The 10,840-nt window shown below is 34.1% G+C and overlaps 1 protein-coding gene across 2 annotated transcripts in view; it reads left to right on the forward strand.

The window, feature by feature from the left end:
• MTF2 (metal response element binding transcription factor 2) overlaps window positions 1–9,623 on the forward strand; it is a 29,755-nt gene extending 20,132 nt beyond the window's left edge. The window contains exons 10-15 of one of the 2 annotated variants that reach the window (XM_072867636.1): window positions 1,728–1,795; window positions 2,183–2,353; window positions 2,988–3,096; window positions 3,288–3,346; window positions 3,494–3,598; window positions 5,739–9,622. In XM_072867636.1, the coding sequence (XP_072723737.1) occupies window positions 1,728–1,795; window positions 2,183–2,353; window positions 2,988–3,096; window positions 3,288–3,346; window positions 3,494–3,598; window positions 5,739–6,093 (867 nt within the window). In that variant the 3' untranslated portion in view covers window positions 6,094–9,622. Of the gene's footprint in view, window positions 1–1,727; window positions 1,796–2,182; window positions 2,354–2,987; window positions 3,097–3,287; window positions 3,347–3,493; window positions 3,599–5,738 lie in introns of both variants that reach the window. The other variant, XM_072867637.1, reaches the window with a different exon arrangement.
• The last annotated feature ends 1,217 nt before the right edge of the window (window positions 9,624–10,840 follow it).

The raw sequence follows: 10,840 nt of genomic DNA on the forward strand, positions 1-10,840 counted from the left end.
TCAATTCCTTAATCAATAGTTCTATACCTTCAAGGAAACTACTTTTATGTCTGAAGGCTATATTTTTGAACGGGTAGATTTTGAATAAATGCATGAAGCTGTGTTGAGGAAATCTTCAAGACTTTATTCTGAAAAGATTCTACATGTATCTCACTAAGTTGGGAAAAATTGTGTCTTGAAAACCTTGAGGCAAATGTATTTTACTACTTTGGTTTATCTGGTTTCTTTATTAAATGGAAATTAGTCACAGAAAGAATAACATCTATAATATTACAAAAACCTTAAAACCATTATATTCTTAGCTTGCCACTGTTAGAAATGACACTTTGGTTTATTTCTCTAGCTACTTAGAATAAGAGGAAAAGTTTTTTAGCCATAGGTAAGATAGGAGTAAATTGTGGAATTATCAGACCTCCTAAGCCAGTAATTTTTAGCATGATGTTATTTAGGCTGTGATAAATATATGGCAGTTTTCTATAGTTAGGTGCTGCAGAGTTGCAAGACCTCTGGATAGCAATGGATTGTACTGAATGCATATGGTAAAGATGTGTAAAGCAGTTGTTACTTTCTTTGGCTAAAATTGGTTGAATATCTCCCTTAACTTTGGTAGTCAGGTAGACTGACTGTGAATCTTGCCCAAAATTGTGTTTAAAAGGTTGGCTTTTATGAGTGTATGTACTCATTTATTTAGCTGTTAGCACATTTACGCCTTTCAGCATTTCTATCTGTCCTGTTTGGTCAGAATTGTATTCTTCAGAAAGTATTTGAAGGTTAGGGGTTTTTTTGAGCTGCAAATGTTGTACAGTCTGCTCTGTAGTATTCATACTAAGAGTGAAACTTCTAAACTGTCTGTCAACTCTATAATTAAAGATAAATTTACTGCAGAGCCAATTGGATATAAGTTCTGGAACATTTTGGCATGGCAACTGGAAATATGGTAGCTTCACTGGAATTTAAAAATAGCTCTCTAAATATAAAAATAAATAATCTTATTTTAAATTCTATTATGTAAATGATGTGTCCACTTTAGTGACCACCATACTTATTCTGCTTTATGTCTGTAATTCGTAAGTATGCAATTTTTCAGAGAGAAGACTCCGTGTTTTGGTAGCTTGATAGGGACTAGCTACTTCAGGCTTTGGTGCAAGAAGGAAGGTTAGACTGGGTCTTAGCAAACGGGCATGAAAATGGATTTACTTTTTTTTAAACTCTAACTTTTCTGGGCCTCTTCCATTTTTTTTTTTTGTATCATGTTGAGTAATGTTGGCAAAAGTGGGAATTGGGTCCTGTGGCAGGCTTTTGGTTACAATGATCACCAATAAAATAACAAAGTTCTTGTGTCAATATAGTTATCTTCTGCTTGCAATCTCAATTAATTTGGGAGTATATAATGCCACAGAAGAATTCTTGTTAGCACTCTTGGGAGGGCAAACTAGTATTATGTTCTTTGAGTATACTAAAATTATTTGAGAGATTTTTCTTGGACTTCTTACAAGTGAAACTCAAATTCTTTGGCCTGGGCTTGATCCTGGCATGAATTCTGTAGATGTAAATCACAGAATATATCAGATAATTATTAATATCCTTTGGGGTTAGGTAGTTTCCACAGCTAATACTTCATAAATGTACTTCACATCCAAATCTGTAGTTACAGTAACTCAAAGTAACTGGAATCTTTCTATTACTAAAGAATTCGACAGGTTAAATGATTTCTTAATACTTCACAGCTGGCAGATACACCAAAATCTGAAAGATATGAGCATGTACTGGAGGCATTAAATGATTACAAGACCATGTAAGTTATTGGTACTTTTTGTTTTGAATGTTGTTTGCCTATTTAGTCTGATGTAGATTAGTCTTCAGTCTCCTTTGCTCAGTCTATCTGATAATCACTTTGGCTGCAGATAACATTTAAATTTTAAATACTGTTTCTATTTCAACCTATAACATTACATAACTGTTTGAGTGGAACCCAGATCATGAGAAAAAATTTAATTTCCATCCTCTTTCTACTTTGCATCCTATATTTGAGAGTGAGGATTGTGTTAGGGGAAAGAGGGGAATAAAATAGCAGTAGAATGAATATTCTAATTTGCATAGTTTTGTTTTGCATGTACACTGTTATTTTAAAAGTTGCTTTCCCTGGGGTCAGAATTTTAACAATTCATTTAAAATCATCTAGGTTTATGTCTGGAAAAGAAATAAAGAAAAAGAAGCATTTGTTTGGCTTGAGAATTCGTGTTCCTCCTGTGCCACCAAATGCTGCTTTAAAGGCTGAGAAAGAACCAGAAGGAACTTCTCATGAGTTCAAAATTAAAGGCAGAAAATCATCTAAGCCAATTCCTGATGTGAGGTAAAATAACCTGGTCACTCTAGCAATGTTGTGGTAAATCAGGGCTACTTTGGGTATATTTTTGGTGCCTACAAAAAAGGCCTTTTCACTGTATAATGTATTTTTTTAAATAACTGTAAAGGTGGACTATTTGAGAGAACAAGGTCTTTGAACAAATTTAATTAGCTTTCTATTAGGATCCTTCTAAAATAAAAAAACCCAACATGAAATTCAGCAGTAAGAACAATAGAAAATACCCCAACTTTGCTGCCATTTGGGAAACAAAATTTCTTGCCTTTCTGGAGCTCTTATGCAATAATCTAACTAGAATTTTAAATAGGAAGTATGATGTGAAGTTGTAACTTTGTATTAGTAAATGTGCCATCTTTTTTACCAAGTGTGATCATATGAATAAACAACACTTAACACTTGTTTGTTCTTCTTCAACATCAGGCAATTAGTAATGTCACTAGAAAGATCTTGTATCTGTTTATGCTATTCTAGAGGCAAAAATTTTTTGATTTACCAGAATAACCTAATTTAGCGCAATGTTTTAGCAATAGACATCTAATCGTGTATTCATTGCCAAAGGAAAACATGTATTCAATGAAAATTATCTTCAATAATACAGAACAAAATATAAATTTTCTTCTAGGGAATTAAGTAATGGTATAGAAAGAAAGGGGAAAAAAAAATCAGTAGGTCGTCCACCTGGTCCCTATACAAGAAAAATGATTCACAAAACTCCAGAGTCGTCTCCTCTGGTAAGGTTTTGGATATTCCCCCCCTCCCCCCTGCCCCGCCCCTTTTCCCTCTAACTGGATTATAATTTTTGAAGAAAAACATAACCAGTTAATCTGAATCATGATATTCTCCCATTCACCCTCAAATAAAATTGATAAAGCAATTAAAACTTAATTTGAAGTACTCTTTTTTTTTTTCTTCTTTTTCCTAGGATAATGAACCAGTTCCAGTGATAGAGAACCCAGCCTTGGAATTACCCTGCACTGTTGGGTAAATTAAAAAAAGAAATTAAAAAAAAATTCCCTGTAAAACATTATAATACCATGTGATTTATCTGTTTGCTTCTGAAATGTCAGCTCAGTTTTTAATATAAGATTATTTTCATTACATGGCAACCCTGTTAATCTTGCATATCAGGAAATCTGATGGAACTGCACATTCATCCAATACCTCAGATGTGGAATCCACAGGTGCTGCCAGTATGAAAGAAACTACCTCATCTAGCATTTCCAGACATTATAGGTAATTATTCAATTACTCTACCTGCTGTAAAGATTAAGATTTGCAATATATTCATTTTAATAAAATTTTCTGAAAGCAGGGACAGGAAATGATTGGTTCAGCAATACTTCACCTTTAATAAACAGAAGTTGCAGGGATCCTACAAGAGATATCTTGCCAAAGCATGACATGTAATGTTCTAAGTCTGTTTTCCTAAAACCTGAGGTTCTGTTGCACTTCCAGTCAGTTCTGAACCTTTTGGCTAACTTCCATGAAATCTGATCCAGGTAGTTCCAAAGCAATTATGGTCTAACAAGATGCATGAAGACAGAGACGCTTGGATGAGAGACCCGAACCAGCAACCCACACTTACAGAAAGGCAGACAATTTTCTGATCTGTGGCCTAGTCATTGCCAGTGCTGTTTTGTTGTGGTGTGTTGGTTTCTTTTTTTTTTTTTTGATGAAGCTTTGGGAAAACAAAGGTGGAAGATAAGGTAGGAGGTTGACTTAAGTTATGAGGCAGCTGTAGCAGATGTGAAATGGAGGTAAGGGTATTGCAGAACTGGTGGGAGAATAGAGAAGAACTGAGGATATTGCAAAGGGGTAGAACATTGAGAATGTAGTAATTCACTGGGATTTGGAGTAATGAGCAACTGAGACTCAGTAGAGCTATAAATTGCATGGGGAAATCTAAAGAAATAGGACAAAAGAAAAATAGTCTTTATTAGTTATGCTTACAACACACAGGGTGAGGTTTTTTGTGCACTAACTACTGTTCTTTGTTGATGTAAAATATGTAGTTAAATTACATTTACTGAAAATAATTAAACTCCATAAACACTTCCTGAGTTTAGTTTTTAATAAAGGCCACAAAAGAGCTGATGTGTACCCTGAATTAATTTTAGCAGCTTTTGTTTTTGTAGATTTGTGTATTAATGTTAAAGAATAGTAAGTACGTGGTGATTTTCTACAGTAAACAGAGCACAAAAAATTTTTGGCACAGTCTTCATAAATAAATTATTAACTACAATCAACTCTTCTGCAAATAGTTACTTGAACTTTTCCCTCTCTCAAGTTCAGCAAACATAAATTTCTTTTATTGAGGTACATGGATTCTCAATCTACTTACTTTGTCTCCTCTCTTTCTGGTTCATGGTATTAAGTGCTTTCATGAGTCATTTTTGTGTGCATTACTGCTACAAATAGTCTGTCTTCAAAAAAACTCATGTTTAACTTAGACTTCCGAAATTGTTACCTAAGGACTTAAGCCACTGTTTTGTATTTCTGCCCCTTATTCAGTTTTTTTATGTTAAAAAGATGTGCTTTTTTCCTCAGTATGCTACATAGGAGTCTTGAACATAAAAGTTTGCGTATCATTTAATTTAGGACTTTATCAAACATGTTTTAGTATGTGCAAATTACAGATGTAGGTTTTTACATAAGGCTTTATATCTTGGGACACTTTTAATATTTGGATGATGGTTTATTCTTGGATAATGTCAGAAGCTTCTTTTTTCAGTACCTGATGAAAATCTGTGTGGGTTTTGGATATACATACTTTTCTGGTCACATATAATAAATCTTTAGTGAGTCACATGTACTATAGAAAGTAGTGATGTAGAATAGATTTTGCAATATCTTCTTTCCTATTTCAGAATTTTAATTTCTTGAGAAATTCAGCTTAAAAAACGCTATGCATAAATTCATTTATTATTTACGGTCTTAACATCAAGTCTCAAACTCTTTTATAGTATAGCTTTTGTAATTGAGACCTACCTGTGTGATAAAGCTGTATTTTTAATTTGCAAATTTAAGCACATTTGGTGCAGACTTCTGAAGACAGTGTTTTTATTTGCTTAAGAATGGGATTAAGCTGTATCAAAATAGTACTCTTAACATATCTAGGCATAAGTTAATATAATTTAGCTAACCTTTCTGACACTTTGTTAGATTAGAATTTTCCTTATGTAAATAATCTTTGCATGTGCCATGTTTATAGGCACTATAGTATCTGTAGGCAACAAGTCTTTTCATCAGTGAAAAATAGAACAGAAGTTATTATATGAGTCGCATGAAAATAACTGATGATAAAGCATACATTTTGAATAAGTTCCTTGGAGTTAATGCTGTTTGGTTTTGGGGTTGTTTTTGTTTTTAATAGTCTATCTGACTCGAGAAAAAGGACTCGTACGGGAAGAACTTGGCCTGCTGCAATACCACATTTGAGAAGAAGAGGTCGCTTTCCACGAAAAGCACTCCAGACTCAAAATTCAGAAATTGTAAAAGATGATGAGAGCAAGGAAGATTACCAGTATGATGAACTCAATACAGAGATACTTAACAACTTAGCAGATCAGGAGTTACAGCTCAATCATCTAAAGAACTCTATTACTAGTTATTTTGGTGCAGCAGGTAGAATAGCTTGTGGGGAAAAATACCGTGTTTTGGCTCGTCGGGTGACACTTGATGGAAAGGTGCAGTATCTTGTGGAGTGGGAAGGAGCAACTGCATCCTGACTGTAGGACTGAACATTATGTTCACTGCACTGTCATCTGTAAGTACAGTTCATAATGCAGAGCCACGAGAGAAACGTGTCTTTAAATGTGTTTCTAAAAACAAAACAAAACCAGTTTAGCCTTAACATGTAATTGTTATCATTACAGCTCTTGTGATAAAGACTTATCTTTTTAAAATCTGATCCGAAACTTAAATTTTTTAATCTGAACATTGTTAGATTGTTTTAGGTTGGGATATTTTGGGTTACAATTGCTTAAAAATGTGCATGGTGTTTTTTAAAAAAAGACATTTTCTAGAGAACATTCCATGGATACAGTTATTGTGATTTAGAGAAAATATTATGTAGATAGCACAAATCTTTGAAAAATTTTGGTTTGTTTTCTTACCCAAATGTTTGCAGAAATGTATTTCTATTTCAATACTTTCTAGATTTCATAAGTGCAGTGTATATAATGCCTACTGAAGACTGTAAAATACTGAAGTTTTCTTTCAAACAAAGTGTAAAAAAAAAAGAAAAAAATATATTGAGCCTGTAAATTGCTCTGTGACCAGACTTCATTGTCTTCTTAATATATTCTTTGTGTGTGTGCATGTGTGCATGTGTGTGCATATATACATATGTATATATGCACACACATACTTGTGTGTGTGTGTGTATATATGTGTGATTGTGACCTATGCAATACAAATTATGGGATTGGGCAGCTTCTGAGAATACATCCCATAATTCTTTTTTCAGGAATAGTTGCCAGTATTTACACAGCAGCATTTCTTCTCAGGCTTATTGGGTGCTGTTGCTTTCTATGTACTAAGGAAAAGTGTCAAACCAGTGCAGTGTGTTCTGGCAAAGGGTGCAGTCATTGATGTTCATATGCTCTAGGTAATATATTCAATTATTTTCCATGTGAATTAACTGTTAAAAAATAATGCGGGATCTGAACATTTTGAAATTAACTCTACTAGAAATAACAATTTGAAAGTTATTGTGGCACATGGATTGTAAATTTTGTGTCCCAGTTACAAACTAAGTTGACAGGAGTTACATACAAGATTCCTACATATCTGTAGAAACAGTCATATTTTGATAAATGTAGTATGAACAAAGTGTATTATTGCACAGGGTCAACAAACAGTTTGTTGCCATTTGAAGTAACATTACTGATTTTATTGCAACATTACCTCTTTTGTTTTTATAAAATGTACCAAGTTTAAATTGATAAGTTTATTTTACTTGTTTAAAAAAAAGTCAAAAAAGTCTCTTGCCAGTATTAGATGTTTTTTTCTTTGTCTGCTACTTTTGAGGGGGTTTTAGCCAAAGAGTAAACAGAAGAATATTTTTACTTTGGTGGTTATTCACTGTACTGCATAAGGTTATTTTTCTCACATGCTTACAGTTTACCACCAAAATAAAACTATGTAACATTTACAAATGACAGAGTGGTTTGAAGTGTACTGCCTGGGTTAGTACTCATTTATTCCATTACTTGATTATTTGACTTTTTCTGCTCATCTTGAACATCTTGAAAAGGTGGTTTTTTCTCTTTTCTTTTCCGTCACCTTATAGCCAAAGGAAGCAGAGAAAGCTTTTTATCCTGTGCTTGGTTTATGGCTGGCCGGGTAATATTAGCTTTATAAAAATGCTAATTAAAAACTGCCACTTCTGTTTACCTTCACTAAAATGTGTGGTTCTTTTTCTCACACCCTCAGCTATTAATTTAATGTTGCCTTGCCTATAGCTGCAATATTTTGATAACACAGCAACTTCATGTTAATTTTTGAATGTTTATATCTTGGGATAATGCAAAATGTAAAGCCTTTGTAACCTTACTCACACCATCTGTATCTGTCTTTATTGTTTCACTTGATCCAAGTCCTTTAATTCTAACTGAACACCAGCAGTATTTTTCGTAAAGTTTCATTTAAAGATAAATATCGGAATGTACTTGGGGACTTGGGGGGGGAGGGGGGGGGAAATATTTGCCAAACTTAAGCTGTCCATAGACTTAACTATTGTGAATGTCATTGTTTCATTTTATTATGGTGGTTGACTTGACTCTGATGTTCAGTTTGTATTTTTGGAATTGCTTTTTTCTTAGAATTAAAAGACCAACATTAAATGTGTGTATTTTTTGAGAGAGAAGAATGAGTTTTGATTCTGTATTCTTGTGAAGTACATACTTGGTGGCATCCTGCCATCCCTTGTTTCTCTGTCTCTAACTTTCCTGTTACTGTCTTGGAGACACTTGCCCTGCACATAAACACTAACTAGTGTTCCAGCTATGCTTGAGGGATGCTTTGTTACGAGGTGTCATGTACTGGAAAATGCTGCAATAGTGCTGCTGAAGATACAGCAAGAGTAGCAATTAAAGCACACCTACAAATGCCTTTCTCTCACTTTATGTGAATTTCATTGTATGTAGTAATGGAGTGTCTAAAGGACAAATACAAATATTGCTGTACATAATTATCTCATTTTGGTATGACTTGATCGTTTATGTATGCATGTGTGTAAATATATGTAATTCAACTTTGTTGTGGTCACTGATTTGGAACCATTTCTGTGTGTATCAGATTTAATATTTTTCCATTATATATTATTTGTATTACAGTAGTACTTAGGTAGGTGAAGTCTCTCTGAGGCCATTCTAAAACTGTAGGCATCACATGAACAAGACAGCAAAGAAATAATGGCACATTACTGGTCAGAATTGTAAAATAATCATCATAGCAAACTACTTGTCAAATCATTGTTCTCAACAAAAATCTTCAAGAGGAATTTTGAATAAAAACTATGCTTTTCTATGCATAAGAGGCATTTTGAGTGAGATTACAAAGGAATTTTGAAAAATCTCTCAGCGTGATATGTGAAATGAAAGTCATTATTTTGATTTAACATGAAGACAGAAACCAAAAAAGGCCTTGAAGGTGAAGACAAGAAGCTTGTTGTCTAGGGAGTGGGGGGAAAGATAAGTGGATGAACAGAAAAATGGTCGTTTCTTTGGAACATCCTACTAAAGTGATCTTTAGTGATAAGTTTTTAAAGGAAATTGGTGAATTGAGATGGAACATGCCAAGGCTGGAGACTGAGCAATAGTCAGAACACAGTGATAAGGATGAACTGGACAGGAGCATCAGTTCTGTGCACAGAGGGAGGAGGATGAATCTTGCAAATGCTATGCAGGTAATATTTTTCAGGCTTTAAATTGTCATGTCTCTAGTTCCCTCACATCTGCCTGAATGAAAAGTAACACAGCATTTAAGGGTATGATGGCAGAAAATAGTATTTTCTAGAAATGGAGAAAAGAGTTTATGATGGCGAGTTGTGTTTGGTCGATGCTGAACTTAAGCTGATGGCTAAACGCCCATGTGGAGGTGTCAGATCTATTGAGATCCTAGTTTGGTCAGAAAAACATAGTAATACATGAGGAAAAAAAATCTGAGTTGTCAACCTAAAGTGTGTAGAAAAGTAAATTTCTTTTTTTGTAAATTAGGTCATCTATAGGTGAGGTATAAAGAAGAGAAGACAGGGGAAAAGAGACTCCTTTGGAGTCCCTGAAGAAAGTTGAAAGGGGAATGACCATCTTCTAGAAAAGATAGTGCAGGACAATAGAAAGAAAAGCAAAAGATAAGTACAAGTAGAAGCTGTACACAGTCTGAGAATGAGCCTGGAATTCAATGCTTTTGCTAGTCTTTCACTCCTATCGTTCGGCAACAATGAAACAGAAGATTTTGTATTGTCATTATGTTTTTATCTGTTTTGCATTTATGAATCCCTTAATGTTCCTCTCAGCTAGCTCATCTCTACTATTTTTTTAATCAGATTGTTTCATATTCCAGCATTGAGATCCATATACCATAACGCCAACAGTTCTGGTTTTCATTGATACCAAAAGGTTTTGCCTTGCAGATAACTAGTTTTTCAAATGCAGCTGTAGCTCATACAGTTCTTTCCATATCTTCTTTCTCCTAACCTGTTCACTGGTATTATTTCACCAGTGTGTATTTTTTTCATGTGTTCTAATTTATGTTTCCAGCTTATGAATTGGTCAGTATTCTGTTCTTTTGCTGTTATTAGCTATTTTGTGTTTGGCATTGATTGACTTCCATGTGGTTTTGGTTTCCTAGTCTTCTGTTTACTTAATGTCCAGTGTGGTAGCATTAACTTGCCATCTTGACATCTGGAGTCTTACTCTAATAAGCTCATTGGCTTCAAAACCTGCTTTATAGCAAGAAGCTAATTAATAGTTCTATCTTGCTGTAAATAAAGTTTGTTCTTCCATAAGCACTACTTCTAAGTACTTAATTTGTGCTCTGCCATTCCCTAATGAATACTTGCCAAACTGTTACTATTATTGCATTCACTTGTGTCATCATCCAATGTGATAGTTACTGCTTTGCTATGTACACGTTTCTCTCATTCATGAACACTACTAAGGTTGCCTACTTTTTTTTTCACCTGCTTGCTCTAATTTGGTATTCATAACTTCACAAATTGGTTGCATGATAGCAGAGATTGGAAAGCAGGAAGATAGTAAAATTCTAGAGATTATCAAAGATGGTTGGAAATTCAGAGAAGGGGAAATAATGAACAATTGGAAAGGTTTTCAGGCTGTAGGATGTTCAAATATATTTGTAGTGGTAGCAGGAGGAAAAGGTGAGCTTAAAAAGGGGAAGAATACAAGGTAGAACTAAGAATTGATCAAGATAACAATGCAGAGTTCCTTGGTTAGGGAAAGTGATGCTTTT

This window comes from Ciconia boyciana, chromosome 7 (genome assembly GCF_034638445.1).
Source record: "Ciconia boyciana chromosome 7, ASM3463844v1, whole genome shotgun sequence".
In the NCBI taxonomy this organism is placed as follows: Eukaryota; Metazoa; Chordata; class Aves; order Ciconiiformes; family Ciconiidae; genus Ciconia; species Ciconia boyciana.